Source organism: Emydura macquarii, unplaced genomic scaffold (assembly GCF_026122565.2).
Source record: "Emydura macquarii macquarii isolate MOO-44397 ecotype Brisbane River unplaced genomic scaffold, CSIRO-AGI_Emac_v2 contig_3240, whole genome shotgun sequence".
NCBI lineage: Eukaryota > Metazoa > Chordata > Testudines > Chelidae > Emydura > Emydura macquarii.
In genome coordinates, this window is record NW_027133377.1 from 3,849,338 (window position 1) to 3,870,584 (window position 21,247).

Sequence of the window (21,247 nt, forward strand, 5' to 3'; positions counted from 1 at the left end):
ACTCAGTATGTATTTTAAAAAGTCAACAAATTTATCAATCTTCAACACAAAAAAGTACTCCTCCTATGGAATACTTTTTAATCCATCTAATTTTTACAAAAACCAGAAACTCATGAAAGACTTAACTTAGCTAAAATTTCACATATGAAAAATTTAGCAAAACTAATTGTACTAAGCACTATAAAGTGTTATGATCCTCTTCAAAATAATTAATTCTATTAAAATAAAATGTGACATCTTTTTATTGATGCAACTGATTGATACAACTATAGATAGTTAAGTTTATTGATGTGAATAGCAAGTCTGTGACCCATTAGGGACATTAAAAGTTGACACTGGGATGAAATAGGAATTGGACAGCTTTTTTGTTATGACAACCAGGAGATAAAGGGGCCTCATTCACTGCACACATTACAAATGTTGCCACTTGAGAAACACTAGTCTAGTGATGAAAACTTCCTTGAAGCAATTTTGTCACAACTCACATGTTGTGCATCCCTACCTGAGCATTTATAATCTGGTTTTAAAGATATGCTCAGGTAGAGTTCAACACCGCCTTCACAGATATGTTTAACATATTTTACACAGCAACTTTCATGTTGTCTAAAATTGTGATGTATTTAAATATATGTTCTCATTTCTAATTCTACCAAACTAGACTCTACAGATGTCCTTTACTCTTTAAGTCTATTTTGTTTTTGTAAACCTGCAATATTGCTTGTAAAGCACATTGTTTGCTAACTTTTATGTTTTTGCCAAAGGATTTGGAATTGACTGCTGACCATTACATTCTAACTGTACTACCCAGTTTTGAGTGATACTATCAGAGCCTACTTTTTAAATCCATTTTTTTTCTTTTTCCAAAGTGTCGTGCCTTCTAAAGCTGCCCTGGTCAGTCAAGCGGTGCTTGGCCTGGTCCTTCTGATATGGGGAAGATGAGAAGTGTATGGATTGTTGTTTGGTGCAAGGGGTAGAGGAATATCACAGTAGGACAATGGTCTAAGTTGTTCAAAGAGGACTGAGTTGCCTCAGCTTGGCTTGCAGAAAGTTTATCCCCATCAAGAACTGAAATTATTCAAAAGGGGCCCCTATCTGAACAATGAGGGTTGAAATTATTCAAGTGGGTCATCTACCCATCTCTACAGCAACAAGTTTTTTCCCCCAAGGGTTTCATAACACCCCTGATTCAAACTCTTTTGTCCTCTGGCTAATGAAATTCTTTATACAGAGCCTCCTGATCTGGTTTTTATAGCAATAGAAACTAGTAACCTTAGATCTTGCTGACAGAATAATCATCTTCTGATCCAGGCGAGAAAAATTCAAAATATTTCAATTCATAGATAAAGTAAATATGAATTTAATAGAGTAGAAAATAACAGTGCATGCTTGCTTGTGTTACTGAAAAGAATTACAGCTTTGGTGTAAAACCTGGCATGAATATTAGGGTCTCTCTCTTGGGTACTGATTCAAAAAGCCTAACAGTCTTTTGATAAAGTGAAAATATGTTAAAAAACTATTACAGTGCTTTATTCCTATAACTGTATTTTCTGAGAAGTGGAAAAAAAATTATAAAGGAATAATCTTTAAAATCACCCCCACCCCTGCAATAGTCTCCTTCATGCATTTGGCTTTAAGTGGCTTTTGAAAGGAGTATCTCCAGTTGAGAAACTTCTAGCTATCATGCAGAGATGACCTGAATGAAGAACTGGCTGACCGATTAACTATTAACTACTTTCAATAGGATTAGATAATTAAGGACATTGATGACCATTAATTAGGAGGAGGGTACCTTAATTTGTCACTTGATAGGGCCCTTTCAATGATTTATAGGTTAGGGCTACTTACAATTGTGAAGAGAAAGAAAAAAAGGGGGGAGGGGAAGAGGACCCTTAAGTTACCTTATCAAGTGGCCAGCTAAAGAGGGCAGAGGGTCAAATAAGGGCCAAAGTGGTCACTTAAGGGTGAAGTCCCAAACACCAAAGCAGTGCCAAGCTACATTGACCATCATTTGGTGATGAAGTAAAAAATATGCTAATTTATTGGTGGCAATTCTCTCTTTTATGATTTCAAGCAGTTAAGACAAGTGGCTTGCTTAAGAGCTTTTCATTTGAAAAGAGATTAAACAAAATGGTTTGTCAGGACTGCTTGACTGTTTTATGTCTTTGTTAAAAAGAATGCTTAGACTGTACCGATGACTATCATATCAAAAAGCCATCTCCCTTTTCTGAACATTTAGTTGGTTAATAAATACATCACCACTAATTGCTTAATAGTCCCATGTTCATTTGCTCTTTAGCAAGATTAAAATGAAATACATCTTTTGTATTACTCCCCTCCACCAGGAGGGTCTGTATAAAGGTCAGAGGAAAAAAAGTTTAAATTTAGTAAAAAATTTACTAAAGGACATTAGTGCAAGTGATACTGTGTTTAAAATGACATAAAAGAGCTAAAGGTGATTTCAGTAATGCAAATAAATTGCTTCTGAATACTGATAAGGACACTTATCTCTCATGCCACACACAATTTTAGGCAGCATTATACATTAAAATCCCTCAACAGGGGTAATAACATGTAGCTATTTTCCCACTCACTAACACAAGTAAAAGTAAGTCATTAACATTTAATTAAACATGCTCCCGACATCCTTGGAAATATGTATGTCATGCTGTGTTATTGAAGGTTGTGGCCTACTTCCTATGTACATTTTAAAACAAAATAAGCTGTTTATGAATAATCTGATTTGGTACAGCTAAAGAGACTTATTTTTAATTTGACTGCATATTAAATAATAGTTTATAAAACCATTCTAAATACACAAGCCACAATTAAATGAACATGTAACAAAATGTAAAGTATTTCACAAAATTAAAAGATATGAGTTAGCTCCACCTTTTGGGTTTTAAATAGAGAAACAAAACTGTTTTTCTTACCTCAATGGTGAACAGCTTCCTTTTTAATCTAAAAGCAAGGTCCTTCGTGCCTGACACATCACAGATCAAGCTATTAAGCCGAGGAATCTGGTGTACATGAATCAAACCTTGTGGAAAGGAAAAGTAAAAGGAGGAAAAAAAATGTAAAAAAATGCTGTCATCCAGATGCATAAATTAAAGAGTCTTACAGCAGAATTCTGTATATTTACACACACTCATCCTCCCCTTTTTAAACTGCAGCTTACTACCAGAAGCAATGAAGCAAACGGTGCGATTATACTCAAGTAATCAAGCAGAATAAGATAAACAGAAATCCTTGTGCGAGGAAAACTAATTGCACTTTGGTACTGAAGTACAGATGTAAAGAGGGATCTTAATACTTGTCAAAACTACAGCCGGTTTGTGTGTGATTTTCTCTTGTATTTACAGTAAGCAAATATGGCTATCACCTTGCATGCTGCCCACGGCACCACTGAGTGATCTTTATTTTATTAAATGCACCAGTAAGCAGCCAGCAAAACAAGGCTTATGGGTTACTGATAACCAGTGAAGCTCTATTGAAAAAGTATTTCATTTTGCACCTTGATAATGACTTTAAAAACTGTTGTGCTAAACAACTTTTTGAGCACACACTGATAAATTTTAACCCCTACATCAGCCCACCACAAATGAATTTTCTACATGCAAGACTTTAATATAGCTGTTCTGATTTTTTATAACAATACTAGGTACACTGCAAGCTCTGCATTCCGTCAGTTGAAACTCAAGCTGATTTTTTCTGACAAGGACGCTGGATGGTTTTTGTGCAGCCTAATACAATGTCTGAAAAACCTAGGGGTGATTTTCTACAGTTGAAAACTAGGAATATTCTACAAGACTCTCAATTACTGGCCTACATTTGATATTCATAAATTCAAGGTGCCTACATGAAAAAACATTGCAGAGGCAAATTCAATATTAGCTCTTCTAAATTAATGTATCTCACTTGAAAATGACGAGAAAACAAATTAAGATCAGTGTGGAGTATTTTTCATTTTTTAATTTTGTTTACAGAAGATAAAGAAGAAAAGTTTCATAAACTTTTAAATAGAGTTTTACAAATACTATCCTATTAAAAAAAGTCTTCTAAATCCTTTGGGAAAATGTTATGAAAATAATAAAAAGTCCTTTTTCCGATTCACTGAATTCTAAGAATTATTTACACGGTTCAAAATGTTTGACCATAGTGTTCAGATGGAGCAGCTCCACCTCAAAGAGAGATGTAAGATATCATTACACAAGTTTAAAAAAGGGATATCTGCACCATCTTCAAGCTTTACTTTACTGACTTTTCACAAATTTAATGTAAAACTGTAGGCTTTAAAACAAAATGATAAATTTAGGATTTATTCACAAAAGCAGCAATGTCATCAAAACAGTCTATTGAACTTTGCTTGTCTATAGGCAGAACTTCCTATTATCTACAGTGAATAATGCATCCTTTAGAAATTTTAGAAAAGAAATTTTCAGGAAAAGAAACCACATCCCCAAACCATTTGAAAAATTTCCACCCTGCATAATCGACCAATTTTTAGAGTGTTAGATAAAGAGTACTTATAAGAAAATAAAAACCAATGAAGCTTTTATGCTTAGAATTATTTATTAGGACAAAAAAACCCAAATGTATTTAAAATGAGTTCTTAAAGAAATACAAGCCAGGAAAGGCATATATCGTCTTAAAGACCTCCTTCACTATTAAGAGAAGCTCTAGAATATTAAATTAACAGAACTGTATTAGAATGCAAAAATACCACATAGGGCTTATACAACAGGCAAATTATTTTTTCAGTACCTTTTGTTCATAGCTATTTTTTTTTGGCCACTCTTTTTTGATACTCAAATGTACAAATATTTTCTTTTCTTCTTTTTTTAAAAAAAGGTTTGATCTGAAACTATAGCCTGAACCATACAGTAGTATAACGTGTTCTTCAATACTATTTCTGCTTCATTTTCTGTGCTCTAATATGGAAAAACATTGCCACATTCTCACATGCTTACAGCAGGCTTCAAATAAGCAGTTCAGTCTTTAGACTAGAGGTTTCCATGGAACTACAGTAGTATCACAATAATAATAGCGGTAATTTATGCGCACTCAGAGCGCCACTCTGGATTAGCTAAAACTGTTTGTTATTCACTGCTTGAGCTATGCATATCTTCTAATCTTTCAGAATTTAAATAGTTCTGCTGCAAAAACTTTTATAAAATCTTTGCTAATTGAACCCAATGATTAAACACTGTTATACATTTTGAAAGTAAGTCATTAGAAAGACTGTGTGGAATAATAAGTTTCTGTACAAAAAATATAGTTTCATATTTGTTTTTAACTTCACAAATTTCCACGCAATACCTCTGAAGGAATAACTGTCATCATTAAAAGCAGTAAACAGTAAATAATAATCTTTAGACAAAGTTTTGCATACTGCATCATTTAGCAGTTCATTCGCTTAAATATATTATATGTTTTTTGACGTTCTCTATTTAAAACTTGGCAGATCAGAACTATTGATTTCATGACAAGTTCAGCTCACTGGTCAGATGATTGCCAAGCCTCTCCTGCATGTGAATTCCCTAAAGCCTGCCTGTTGAGATGTACATCTGATTGAGTCATGCCTCAGTAATATGGCTTGACAACATGCAAGGAGTTGCCATGTTTCCTTTGCAGTCTTAATGCACTTTACTGAAAAACTGCCTAAATCAAAATTGGTTAGCAAGGGGTAACATTTAAGAGGTATATTCCAAAATGAAATCAAATGCTACTTTATAGTAGATACTCCAATAGGAGAATAAGCTGCTAAGTGCCCTAGAAGCACTCCATGCAGACTTTTTGCATTGCTAAAGATGGAACTTACCGTGGTAATCCTTGTATAATGGATTGGTTTCTCTCTCAGAGCCGATAAATGATTCAAGACCAACTACCGTATCTGACAAGTTTGTTACACGTTCTATAATTGCTTTATTCTGTAAAACATGGAAACAAAATACACATCCTCTGTGATGAAAAAGGTAATTAATGTTCTGAGAGTAAGTCTTTGTCTTCTAATGACAAACTGAAGAGAAAATAGGTCATCAATACATAGAAATAACCAGAAACTAAAAAAGCTTCTAGCAATCTGCATTTTAGGGAAAACATGCCCCCACTAGGATGATATGGAGAGAGAGCGGACTCAGAAGTAAATTCTATATTCTTTCTAAATCTTCATTATGATTAATGCATTTATTTATATTGAGAAAGATTTTCAAAGGGATACATAGCAGTTAGGTAGCTAACTTTCATTGACTTTCAATGGAAGTTAGATGTCCAACTATCATTTGTGTCTTTGAAAACCTCATTAATTGTATATATGTATTAAAATGATAGATACACTACAATATTTTTCCAAAATGCATTACCCGATTACATATTTAGAATAGTATAGAAAGAGAAAGGATAGAATTAATAAAAAGCACAATATTTTTTCCAGTCATTTTTGCTTTTCTTCAGAATTGGAAAGTACACTGTGGAAAATATAAATCAAGAAATGGAAATATGATACTGTATTTTTTCCAATATTTTCAGTTTAGTAGTGGTATGTTGGGCTTGAATCTCCTCTCTGATATCTGAGGGTGTATTGTAACATGTAACCTAAAATCAACTACTCTGTTTGCACATAAATAAAACACTGAATTTTACAACATTGAGAAATAGGCAAATTGGTTACCAGAATGGAGACCTTCATAGTCAACTGAAGGACAAAATGTACTTAAGAGATTATTTTTACCACTGTAAAATATGATAAAATTATGGTGAAAAGCAGAATGCTGCAACTTAATCAATGTGCTCATTTTAAAGCAGTCCCTAGAGTTTTTATATTCTGTCTTTGAGAGCTCTCTGTATATATCATACCCACCATATTTTCAGAAAGTAGCAGGCCCAAACAGTTACCGCCAAATACCCATTCCAGTCAGGAAGAATTAGGCCATTATCCCCAGGTTACCACTTTGTATTGATTCTAAAGCCTTTTTCATATCCTTATTCTCTTTCTTAATCATGTGCCCCACAAGTAGGGAGAAAGGGCCATCATAAATGTCACCGTCATAGGAGACTACCAGCTATACAAAGATTTTATATGATATATCAGAAAATTCCCAAATGAAAACAATAGTTTGCACCCAATATTTGAACAAAAGTAGACCTAAATACATTGATACAGTCACAGAAAGCACATTACATTTGAATTTTTTAATTTAAAAAATATAAAATACAATACCAAATATCCCTCATGATACCATATTTACCAACACACTAGCCTACTGCTTGACTATTGAAACACCTGCAAAACACATGGGGAAGATGAATGTTTCTTCTTAATGCTGGTAGGGAAGAGTTTGAAAGCCACTTTTACATCATCCCCCGCAATTACCTGCTCCTGCTCCATTCAAGCCAATCTGCTCAGGTCAACAGGACTAAACTCACCAATCCCACAACGCCCTTCCTGATGTACTTGATGTAATTCAATCCTGTGGATTGATGGCCTTTCAAAGCCATTACTTGTATAGGGGCCAACATAGCTTGTTTTCACATGGAGCCAGAAAGCTCCAAAGTCATTTCATGGTGAAGAGTTACTTGCTGTTGTACTGTGTCTTACTGGTTAGAAAGGAAATTATAAGTGATCGTTTGGACTAAGATAACAAAGATTGACTGCATGTCTAACTCACACCATTATTACACAACACTCCAATAATATATACTTCTGCAAAATTAAAGCTGAACTGTAAGCGTTTTCCCACTCCACTTACTATCTGGCCAGCAATAATGCTGTACGCTACTTTATATTTCAGAGGCTCTTGCTAGTGCAAATCTACAGGGTAATTAGCAAAGGCAATTGTAAAAGTGAAGTGACCAGTGAGCACTGAGCATCCAGAGACTTGAAATTCTAGAATTTTGTCATATCCAGGTTCCTCGGCAGGCTATGAATATTTTTTATTATATTCACAAGCTGCACAAAAACACTACATAGATATTAAAAAATAGAAACTAAATGAATAGTAAAGCAAGAAATGAATTTGTAATCATACTATTAACCTAAAAACATAGTTATCAAAGACCATTACATACTAATTTTGTTACAAATGGTGTGGTAAGCTACTTTAGGTACAGAAAACAGTCAGGCATCAGCAAGACAACCACAACATGCAAAGAAATGGAAATTATAAGAATACCACCTGCTCGTTTTAGTCCTGATTCAGGGAAGCATTTAAGTACATGTTTAAGTCCATACTTACTTAGGATAGCACTTAAGCATATTTAACTTTAATGTGATACTTATTTCCCAACTGGCTTTAAATTCATGCTGGAGTGCTGTCTTGAATAGGTTTGCTTTCCTGGAGTGGGGCTTTTATTTCCAAGTTGGCTTTGTTTTAAAATGTGCTGAAGCATTCTTCAGGTTTTGGGATAAATACATTTTATACATAGAACTTTTGTATATACTTGTAACACAAAAATATTTCTTTCTGTGGCATTGTTGACAAAGATCTGTTTATATCATGTATTTTCCAGTTTGCAAAGTTCAGTATATTAATGTTCAATCAATGCTTATGTCAGTACACAGATAGTTGTGATGTATGGCATGCTGACATAAAACACACAAATCACATTGCCATCTGGGCTTGAAAATTTAACAGAGCTCCAAATCTTCCTCCAACCCTACACAAATCTCCCACCAGCTTCTGGCGGAAACTTGGCAGGTCTGGAGATGAGCTGTGGCATGGCTAGGAGTGGAGCCAGGAGAGAAGAGAATCAAGAAAGAAGTTTGCTGGCAGCTAGGAGAGGCATTGTTTTAAATTGCTTAAAAACAATCCTGAAAAGTTCTCAGACTTGCTCAGATGCTTTTCAATTTTTCTAAATTAGTTGCTTCAACCAAAATGTAAATTGTTATAGCAACATGGTAGCAACCCGATAGTGAATGTCAGAGTGGGTTTTCCATTCTACTCTAGTTTCTAATAATAATTTTAGCTAGAAATTCTCTTCTCAACTTAAATTTTTAATGCTTGATCTCAAGCCAACAATCTGAGGGGTTTTGTTTGTTTTAAATCTGAAGAAAATCTATTTGGTCATTTTGAAATATGAGTGTGAACAAAATACATTGTAAATTTAAAAAATATTAACTTATAGGTATTTTTCCTTCTCAGACAACTCCAAACTTTGTTATACTTCTTCATTCTTGGCATCCATGTTAAGTCCTCAGTCCTGTGTATCTTTATTTTTTAAAAACAAATAATTTTAAAGAAATTAAGGATGAATTAAAATGATATATGGACCATAAGGGTATATGTCATATAAATATATATGGTCATATATGTTTAAATATGCACATTCACAGAAAACGTATTTATTTTTATTGGGCTAGACTTCTGGAATCACACCCTCACCCCCAAAAAATAGTTCAAGTAATCTTGGTTCATCAGGATTAACTACTTAGAGAAAATCAACTACTTTGACCCACTTTGCTACATCTAGCTTCCAAATCCTTCTAGTTTCCCTCTAATTATGAGTCTCAACCTTCCTTCCAGATGTCAAAAATTTCCCAGATTCCAAATTAGTCATCAGTTCCAGATGGCACAAAACCTATGTTTTGCTTTGTACTTTCCCATTTTAAAAGAAATTCAAAGTCAATAAAATTGAATGTAATGCATTATTTTAAATTCTCATTCTTTGTGTTGAATTGAGTGAGCCTAGGTCAAAGAACTCAAACATTAAGCTTCTGAAAGTAACATCAGCCTTTTCCACACTGGATTTATACATAAAGTTATACATTTAAACAGGAACATTAGGAATTCTCATTACAGATGTGTCATGAAGTCCATGTTTTTGTGGACCATTTTAAATTGTGTTGTGACCATTTTAAATTTGCAAAATTCAAGGTGTTCAGAAGCTTAAATTTTCATTATGACCTTTGCATGAACATAATTTTTGACAATGAATTATATGCTCCATTTGAAACTAAGGACTGCAATACTATGTCTCTTTCCAAACAAAGAAGTGTCCTTTTGTGAGAGGGACTTTATTTACCCTGCTGAAAGACATTGCAGTTACCCCAACATTACGTTTCTTTAAAATCACGGTATACGGTGTACATATAGAATCAAAACCAAATTAAAAAAAGTAGAACATTACCTACAAAAGTTAATTAAAGAAAGAGAATAATGAGCAATGGATGTACAAAACTGTTTAAACAATGAATTAACACACAGTTGGGTATGCAGCATAGCAGCATAGCCCTAGATACAAATATGAAACTTTCAATCATTCAAAATTTACATTTTAGCTGCTTTTGTTCATGGTGTTTAGCTGGTAAATTTCAGTGTAATAAGCAAAGGAATACTAGTTACCCACAGACTAGGGACAGTCCCATAAAAGTTTGTAGCCTAACAGACATTATTTAATAACGAATGCACAAGTCATTGTATGTCTCCACAGCAGTAAATAGTAGTTGTATGGATTTCTGCTATCACCAACAGATGACTCATTAAAATCCTGACACTTTACAGAAAAGGATATAAGTGGGGACAGAAATAAATAAGAAGATAGATTAGGCAAAAATGATTTAGTATTTGGCTTTTGAACTTAAAGCAGATTTAGACATACTTTCCCCAAGTTTTTAGCACAGGATCAAAAGTAGACTATTACAATCATTTGTTTGTTTCTTGTGTCTTACATTCTATATCATGGAGCTGAATTAACTAGTGAACAAGCAGTTGTAACCTAACTTAGAGTAGTAAGAAAAACATGCACTATGTAATCCTTAGAAAAAATAAGTCTTGACATTTTCTGAAAGGTTATGTGGGCAGTAATATAGTAATACCTGCACAATATACTAGCACTTGCCATTTGTCATTACTGCTTATTCCCCAAAGTATAGCTGAATCAAAAGGATAAATTATTAATACTTAAGAAACAACTAAATTATTGATCTCCATTTGTCATTAATTATGGCTACTGAAATCATAAAATTACCCATACAATTTAGATCATCAATAAAAATTAAAGAATGCTTTAAAAAGTTCCCTCCATGAGCTATCACCAGGCTATTTTCCAAAAATTATTGGAGATTAGGTTTTTGTACTAATTTTATAAAGAGACAATTGGTTTTACCATTTATAAATCCATGAAATAAGAGAAATTTTTAAAGTGCTTTGTTTTAAAAAAGTATATTAACTATAATTAAGAATCGTAACAAGTATAAATGATGCATTTAGTCTGTTTTAAAGCTGAACTAGCATTTCTTGCATTCCTTGCAAACCCAAAATTCCTGCTAACCTCTTTCTGCATTCTGGATGCAGAAAGAATTCAGGATCAGGCCACCGATAGATTTTTTTGTGTATTTATCCAACTGATTAAGCAACTCTACACAGCTGGATGAAATGTGAAATCTATGGTAAGTGGCAGAAGCCCTGAAAAATATATTTGAGGGGATTTCCACAAATCTGTGTGGCCTTCTGAAATAAATCTAGATTGTTCAGGTCCTAACCCAGCAATTTGATACCATGGGCAGACCCCCATCCTGTGAAGTGCCCTACATTGCTTTCAGTAGGACTATGAGCAGATATAAGGGGCTACTAACTCACAGGCATCTGATTGCAAAGGCCTTACTTTTTGTTCATGTGTTCCCCTAGACATTTCTGTTGGCACCCATGTCCAGTTTATCCTGCTTTATAGTCATACTATTAATAGTACTTTCAAATGATTTCATGTGCCCAACAGAAGAAAACCAAGAATATCCACAGTGAAAACTCGAACACCTAAGCACAATAGGTATCATTTGACCAAGGCATAAGAGTAGTATTAATTATGAATTTTGTTTTTGTGTTACTCTGTTAGAACTTCTTTTAATAATGATGTTATTAATATTAATACCTTACATGTATATAATATATTTAATTTGTAAGGCAATGTGTTTTACAAATATTTATTCATTAACCTTCAACATCCATGTACGGTAGACAAGGAACTATATTTTCACTTACCATTGAAGTGCAGCCACCTTTGATAGGACACAAAAGTGAATTTAATAGTGCACATTCATTCTAACTATGCATATTAGCACTAACAGATTAAGATCATATTTGGAGATCATAGTATAGAACTGAAAATACTGGATATATTTCAAGTAAAAAATTAACTAGGAGAACAGAATTAAACACTGGACTCGTTCTGGAAGTGTCATGGGATCTTTGGTGAATATGAATTGTCAGGGCCTCATTATTATTGTTATAACATGCAACATTATAGAGTCTTAAAACCCTACAACATTATCAGTTATCTTCTACAAGGAAGACCTCCACAGCTTTCTTATAGTGAGTAGATGTGGTTAATTTCCAGGAGATGTGTGTCAGGCATGTCTGGCTGAGTTATTTTGGAAAACATCCACATAAGCAGCTCAGTTTTACAACTTGCTTTAAAAGGTGGTGAAATTTAGGACTTAGCCTTATCTCTAGTGGGAGTTCCATAATCATAGACCTTGCACCAAAAAAAACCTCAGATCATGGCTCCATCAGCCACAGAGTTCCACCACAGTGCAAGTAGATGTGGCAAGGAGAGGAGGGGAAAAAAGCAGTCACTGAGCTATCAGGGCTTTCTCCACTTAAGATCCCAATACAGCCTGAACTATATAATATAAAGACCTTGAAATGGAAACAGAATTGAACTGGCATCCATCTCAGAGCATGGAGCACACATAGTGTAGTAAGAACAGATGTGTTCTCCCTTCCTGAATCTTGCTCAGTTGGCAAGCTTCCGCATACTGTGCCAACTGCAACTTTCAAGGTCCTTTAGGGTCAGCCCTACATATAGTGTAATAGTCCATTCTGGAGGTGACAAAGGCAGGCATCACTTTCAGGAAGCTTGCATTACAGGAAAAATGGTCAGTCAAAAGTCCAGCTGAAGGTAACAGAGGCATTTATAGCTTCTGCTGCTCTCTGGGTATTCAGGAGTAATGAGAAGTCTAGTAGTTTCTCTTCATTCAGTCATTACACCATTAAAGGAACTACAGAAGAGGTCCAGATTTGCAAGAGGCATAGAACCAGGAGACATCTGTATATTGATGGCACTTGAGCTTGTAGAATGTCTCTCACACTGTAGACTTACACAGATTTTGATTAAGAAAAGAAACAAAAACGATCACCTCAGGATTCTGCAGCTGAAAACACTTGGGGAAGAGGAACAGCTAATCATCACTATCCCTTAAAACCAGTGGGAAATATTGAGAAGGAAATCAATGTTAGAGTTCTACCATCACCACCGTCTCAATAATCTTATGCAGAAAAGAAAAGCTTAAGAATAGATAGCAATTTCTGGGATCATTCTTGAGCATACTTAAGAGTTACAAGTACATTGCCTTCTGTCAAGGAATCATTAACTGGCTTTGATACTATCAGTAACATATCCAGACATCCTTCAAAGATTGTCACCAATCAAAAGACACAGGAATTCACAGGCACTGACTTCCCCCAATAGCTTTATAATTACCTAAGGGCTGGTCCAAACTTGGTTAGGGAAGGTGGTGTGCTTTTTTCTTTACATTCTGGTTCTACTTCAGCAGGACTGATAAAATTAACACAGTATTATTAGCTGATCTCTTCTATGTTAAAATGAAAGCTCTGCAAGATGGGAAACTCCCATCTCTGGTACTGGGAACAGAGAATCCTGGTTAGTTAGCCAGCTCATTATCCAAAACAGTTCCACTGATCACAACTTCACCACTATGAGAATAGAGTGAACTTCTGGTTTGCCTCATATTCATGGCATAGAAACATATACACTCCTTGAGCTCAAATTGGAATTAAAATGGTGGAAAACCAGTCAATCTTTTTCATTTTTATCTCGTGTCAAAGGCCATTGGTGAAATACAGGGATCTGTACAGAAAATATATATGGCATGGGGCCCAACAAGACAAAGTTATTATTGCAGCATATAAAAATTATTTAAACAACACTTTTCATCTGTTGATCTTAAAGTGCTTTACAAAGGCAGGTTAGTACTAGAAGCCTAATTTTACAGATAACTAAACAAGTAGAAATAAGTCACCTGACTTGTCCAAAGCCGTTGAGCCAGTCAATGGTAGGGTTGGGAACAGAACTTAGTTTCTTGATTCCATGTCTGGTCCTCTATGCCCTAGACCATGCTACTTCCAATTAAGTACAATGCAAAGAACTCATTAGTTCTCTTCAAGGATCAAAGTTTTGCCCCCCATTTATAAACTATGGCTCTGAACGAATATACAGTAATCTCTGTGCAAGCAGCCCCCTGCACATGCATGGAGCTTTGCTAAAGTCAATGATTGCATAACTTTAGCAATTTCATATTACACAACTTTAGCCTGCTACAAATATGCTATCTTCTAAACTCTGTCTCTGAATATATTTAACATACAGTAAGTTTAAGTGGTGCAAGTGTTCATCTATACTACAGAAAGACATCTGATGGAAAATACTGTATGTTATTTATATTTTGCTAATTGTTTGAAAATGTAACACTGACACTATCATTTTGAACAGATTTTTTTAAAACAAGAATCCTATGCTACAACTTGTTCATAGCAAGATATAAAATATGCATGCAAAATTTTAACTAGGCTCACCTAACCACCACATTTTGAATCTGCTTTTTCATTCTGTATTTGAAAATCATAACAAAAATGCTAAACAACATGTAAACTGTGTGATTTAAGGAAATCTTTAAGATTCTTGTTGAGAATGGTTCATTATAGAAACAGGATTAAAACGATGTCCAAAAAAATACATCTTTTGTTCTCATTTTGACTGAAAAAATTCACTGAAGTATGTTTATCAATTTAGAAATGGATGGATTTTCTGCCACGTCAGATGCTTAGATGGTGGAATGTATATAATTCACAGATAGTCAAAGCACAGTTCTTGCCTACATAAATAATTACTACTACACAAATATCAAACAGAGCATGGAACTGATTTTGTAATCAAGTGCAGGTTAAAAATACTGATGTTTAAAATAATTTTGCACTAATCTGTTATTGAGTATAAAATTATAGGCTATCGTCAGGAGCAGGCTGGGAAAACTAGGTCCAGATGGGAGACTGCTGGGGAAAAAAGCTGAAGGTAGGTGAGAAAATTATGGGAATCTGATGACGACATGATTGCTCCCTCTGCTGGCAAGGCCCTCGCCTGCTTTAATTTTTAACTAATGACTAGCTTTTCTTTAATTATTTAGGATATAGCCAATAAATAATGCACAATGTTCCTTCCTCAGTCTGTTGCTGTGCGTTTGCACATTTTTGAACTCATGGTGCCCTATTTTACTAGAATAATTTGTTATAACATTAGGGCTCAATTATCATCACTGAAGTTATATTTTAATTGTACTCAGATCAGAAGATAATATTCTATTTACCTTTATAAAAATAATGATCCTGTTTTTAAAAAAGCTCTGTGCATTTCATGTTTAATTTGCACACTTCATAATACTATGATTGTATAGGTCTTCTGTGCTTGCTCATCATTATATAGATGAGATAATATAAATGAGATAACATAAAAAGAAACAGTCTACCACATAGATATACAAAATTGAATTTCTCACCAAAACAGCATAGTTCTAGCACTAACATATCTGATCATTTAATATCAGAGCTCATGTACATTACACATCAATGAACAGGCAGTTTTTAGAGCTGTTTACACTAAATTTTCCTAAAATATACAGATAATGTATTTCTTACTTGATTTGCGATGTATTTTAATAGTTGCAGTAAGAACATTTTAGTAAAAATCTGTTCCAGAAATCTGGCCTACAACCAGAAGCTCCCAGAACAGGAGGAATCAGCTTTTTCACCCACTGTTCTCATCTGAATCCTGGCTGAAAAGCTACTCCAGCTCCCAGCTTTCCAGAAGGCTCCATCACAGGAATCCTCACCTGCCATTTGGTTTGCTGATTTTAATCTCACAGGACTTTCTTACAGTGGTTCGACTATGCTGAACCGGCACTTGCTTCTAGAAGTGAGTTATTATTAAACTTGTAGGTCAATTGTGGCACTAACAACTCTTTGGAAGCTTTCAGCCACAGTGTACAATTTGCCAGTCTAATTAAATATTAATTCTAAGTGTTACATTTTGTGGCTAAGAGCTTTTATTTTCCATCATCAGCCTGGAAGAGAAAGAGGTTACAAGGCTAATTTAATTTTTTTTCCCTAGCATTAATGCTTAACTACATAGGGCACAAAAACATCATTAAAGATGTAGCATTCCTTTATATTACAGTTATAACGTAATTAATAGAGCAGGTCTAAAACACAAAGATGTAAGTTGAGAGCTGATCTAGAAACTTCAGCTTTTAAAATAACATCAACAGTTCATATAGAATATGTCACTGTAACAAAATACTGCACATTTTAGAAGGCCATTCTTCACAGAAAATACATGTACAACAATTTAAATAGAAAGCAGGTTAACACAAATTGTCATCATTTATACTGACAGGCAACACACACACAAAAGATTTAAAACAACATTTACATGGCCTTATTACAAGAGCCTATCATACTATTTATGTAAAAAACTAACATCACTTCAGAAAAATATAAACAGTATCTTACAGAATTGTTTGCTAAAAACAGATAAATACATCCTGAATTTTAAGTTTCCTTTCCTCATTTTTGCTTATCATGGTCCAAATGGGCTCACCACATAAGCCCCCTCCCTTCTGCTTCATAACAGTTGTGTCCACGCCTGGACACTGGGCTTTATATTAACTACTTAGTCCAGCAGCCAAAAGATTCCATATGCTGGAACAGATGACTATCTCCATACTGTGATGGGACATTTAACTATTTAGATCTATGTTGTTGCATTTGAAAACTTTAGGACTAAATCTTGTTTCAATTTTTTTTAAAAGCTGTTCAATCTTTAAAAATTATTTTCAGAGTAGATGGATACATATAAAGTAAAATGTTGCTATGTTGTATTTAATTGTTAATTTTATTTTTATGATTTACCTTTTTTTTTTTTAAAAAAGAAAACCAATCTTCCCCACTTTCTATATACAAAGGTGCATACACATTGCATACAGACAATGGTGGTAATTGTGGTGGTGAAGCGTCAGATTATCTTTTGGCATAAACAAGTACAAACATACTTCTGAAGGGAAAAAAGTTTGAAACAAGACGTAAGCAATATAGTATACTGTATATGCATACGCTTATTTCAATATGTTGTGAGACAGTCTTTGGTCATAATATATATGAGACATTTAAGCTGCAATAAATATATAGTTATGAAAAAAGCAAAATTAAGTCAAGTGTAGATGGTATTTATTATCCAAATAGGCAACTGGCATCAAATCAAAAATGGAAGAACCGGTATATATTCTGGTAGCCACTTTATACGGATCGTATGAAGGTACAAAATGCTTCAGTTTTTTCTGCTACTTAACACGTGAATGTGACAAATATTATTTGAAAACAAAACTATGTACTGCAACACAATTTAATTTTAAATTGTATATTCCTTCAAGCCATCTATTTGACCTTAATTTTTAATAAGCTCTTGTACGTGTAGAAAAAAGTGTCCACAAGAATATCTGTGTATCTGAAAATGTTTAGAACAAGGATGATTATCAACCTGGCTTATCTGCATCATAAATCCATGATCCATTTACACTTCTCTGTATGACTGTTACTTTAGAACACTTCCTACACACACGATTGTGTCTGTAATATTAAAGCAACACAATACAATTTAACAAGCTTACAATTCTCATCCTCATACTTTCCATTTTGAAGAACATTAAAAGGTTGTTAAGATGAGGTATAAAAGTGGTATGACAAATGGTCTTGGCACAAATTTCTCCATAATGGCCACATCTTCATGTACATCTGAAATGTTATTCCACATTTTATAATAGTGAAATCACAAAATATGTTAGTTCTACAACATGGAATCATTCTTAGCTCTTGTTTTAAGAATAAAGATTTCACAAAGAGAAATTATCAAACTAGATCAGTTCACATCTCATAATCCTATATGAGTAGTGTTAGTAGCAACAGCAGGTTTTAAAGCATTCAATTGCTTGATTTATAGGAGTTTAGTTGCTAAAATACTCAGTGTGAACACAAAAGCCTATGGATGTGAAAAGGTTTGTTTCTGAATTTTTTCTACATTAAAACATACTGTAACATGTATTCACTTCAGTGAATTCATAGCACCAGGACATTAATATTGTAGGAGATTAATTTTTAAAACATAGTAGATGAAATAAAGAAAATAACACACTAAACAGAACCTCACACTCTCTCAAGAGGAGAACTATAACAAGCCTTATTCATACTGACTTTTCATTAGTCAATTAATTTCCCCTGGTACATCCTGACTAATAGGGTTGGTGGCAGTTCTTTCCAATGAGGTAGTTTCATGTTTAAAAGAAGGGACATCTGTAATGAAAGAACTGAGATTCTCTCAAGGAACAATTTGATATCATCATAATTTATCTGATCATCATATATTCAAAAGTTTGCTTGTACACCTGACTGATATGGAACTTGCTACAAATCTATACAAAGCTATTGTAACTAATATTTTTGGGAAAAACTGGATTTGCAACGAAATATGACGAGATACTAATTACACAATTTCTAGTAACTTTTGAAAAAAACTAACAAGGCAGACTTTTAGTTTCCATCTAACTACTTGACCCTTTAGGGTTTCCAACAGTGCCCACCACTGCAGCACCAGAGCTCTTTGTATCATATGCTATTGCATAAAAACTTTTGCTATGATTGTATTCTACAATGAACAAATTATCAAAATACAACGTAATAAAATACTTCACTCATTTTTATATCATTTCTCAAATTTGGAAAGCTTGAAAAATAGTCCACTTGATTATCAGTAATTTTAAAAATTGAACTTCTGCCTTCTTAAATTTACAACTGCATTTCACAGGCACAGTGCATTTTCAAGCAGTGATGGAAAGACTTGAAAAGTAACCTTCCATCAACTATATAAATCACAATTCATAAGCATCTCAATATTTATTACCTGACATACTGTTTCAGATAAGAGTGCTTTCAATCATCACAAAATATCAATCAAGTAAAACTTGTCACACATCATGCGAATAAAATTTATAAGTGGGTAAAATTTTAGTGTCATTTCTGAAATTCCTCTGCCAGCATAATGTATCCCTACATTGTTCAGTCAAGAAATATGAAGTGAGAGCTGTCCTTTTTCTCAAGTACACAGTTTGCCACTAGAAATCGCTGCAATTGTAAACACTATTAAAGATGACTATGTTCTATGGTGGATTATAATTTTATCAAGTAATTCTGAAAAAAAATCTGCAAAAATTCGGATTCTTCTAAAAACATGTTGCACATGCCACGAAAAGCTTGGAGCTTTTAGTGACTCTGCCATCAAGAGACAGCCTTTTGGTTAGTTAGGACTACAGAAGACTGTGAGAAACTTCAGAAGGAGCTAGGTGAATGAGCATGATACTATGGCGGATGAAATTCAAAGTTGATAAATACAAGGTATTGAAGAAGTAGCCTGAACTATTCATATACATCACTGGGTTCTAAGCCAATGAAGAAAAAGAACTGGGCATTATTGTGGATAGTTCAATGAAAACCACTGTTCACTGTGCAGCGGTGGTCAAAAGAGCCAAAAAAAGATGTAAGAACATGTAAAGAATTGGATAATCATGGAAGCTATATAAATCAAAAGGCATGAAGAGCAACTGAAAAAGACTGGGACGATTTAAGAAGTAGATTAATAGGAGGCAACTTGAAGGAGGCACGCAAAATAATGGATAGAATACAGATACAGTAAATTGAATGGTCCTACTCACCATCTCAATACAAGGACAAGGGGATGTTCAGTGAAATGGAAAGGCAACAAATACACCAAACACAATTCACTTGTGGAACTCATTGCCAATAGTATATTATTGAGGCCAAGCACTTAGATTAAAAAAACCTAAACATTTATATGAATAAAAACTTCCAGTTACATTAGGTAGAATTATTTTTTAAATATAAGCAACAGAAACATTACGCTTTAAGGTTTGAACTAATCACTAACTGGTAGGATGGGGAAGGGAGGACCTTTCCCCAATGAAAGGTAATTGAATAAATTGTAACAAAACCTATAGTTGATACCTTCCTTTGAAGCCCTGATATAGGCCATCATCTGAGACAGGATACTTGGAATAGATAGACCACTAGTGTGATCTTATATTAAAATTCCTATGTTTCTAAGAAGAATTTTGTTAAAAATTTAAAACCAATCTATGGAAGATTATTTTTGTTATGGTTACAGTATGGAAACAGAAATAAGATTCTATTATAGCTTGAAACTTATTAATATCATTTAAAATGTACTCCCATAGAAATTATTTAAATGCAATTTCCCTTTCAGAATCACCTATTGAACTATTTAGCAGACAGATAATTTAGTCAAAATCTGATAGAAATGGAATAGCTGTAAAGTGAATAATTCTGTGGAATTTAACACACCTTATGAAAAATGGTGTACATTATATATACCATCAGTGTTTTGACATTTAGATTTGACGAAAAAAAAGATAAACATAATTCTATATTCTTGGTATTATCAAATTTAATTCGCATATAGAAATATACTTGAAGAAAAAATGTTTTCATTTTTGTTTCTTAAAAAAACCCACCATTTTACTTTACTTTTTTAACCCACTAAGGAACACCAGCAACAGCACTGCGAGTAGTCAAGTTGTGAGAATGTGAACAGCTGCTGTTATTATAACTAAAGGTCTGCCTACTGCTTGAGCCTGAGAGACCACATGTTCGGCTGTCCTCTCATCTTGCCATCCTCACCAATTAACTATTAACATGGAGGGCTGTACACATGCTCTCAGAGGCTCTTTAACAGGCTTCTTGGAGAGTGGAACAACTACACAGCAGGGCTCTGGGAACTGAGTAATGTGGGATATCATATAGGGAATCTTCAGCAGCTTCACTCCTCCTAATAGCAGTTCACTATAGTGCTTAAAAGAGGATACATGAAGTATAACCATTTTCACAACTGTTCAATGCAATTTATTGGAGCAGATACTGCAAAACAAAGACTCTAAAATTTGTTTATCCACCCAGAATAGTTGAGCTTTTATCGTGGAGTAGATATGTTAAATTGGACAGCGAAGTTATAGGATAGTAATGTATATGAGATTTTATTTCAATCATATCTACATAATTCAATTATGCAGGTGGATTTTATGTATAATGGAATTGCATAACAG

At 34.0% G+C, this 21,247-nt stretch overlaps 1 protein-coding gene across 3 annotated transcripts in view; it reads right to left on the reverse strand.

Annotated features, from left to right (window-relative positions):
• The window catches only part of ELP4 (elongator acetyltransferase complex subunit 4), a 256,406-nt gene that overhangs the window by 128,853 nt on the left and 106,306 nt on the right, over positions 1 to 21,247 (reverse strand). For all 3 annotated transcript variants that reach the window (XM_067532071.1, XM_067532073.1, XM_067532072.1), the window contains exons 8-9: positions 5,819 to 5,927; positions 2,931 to 3,037 (exon numbers count right to left, since the gene is read on the reverse strand). In XM_067532071.1, the coding sequence (XP_067388172.1) occupies positions 2,931 to 3,037; positions 5,819 to 5,927 (216 nt within the window). The remainder of the gene's footprint in view (positions 1 to 2,930; positions 3,038 to 5,818; positions 5,928 to 21,247) is intronic.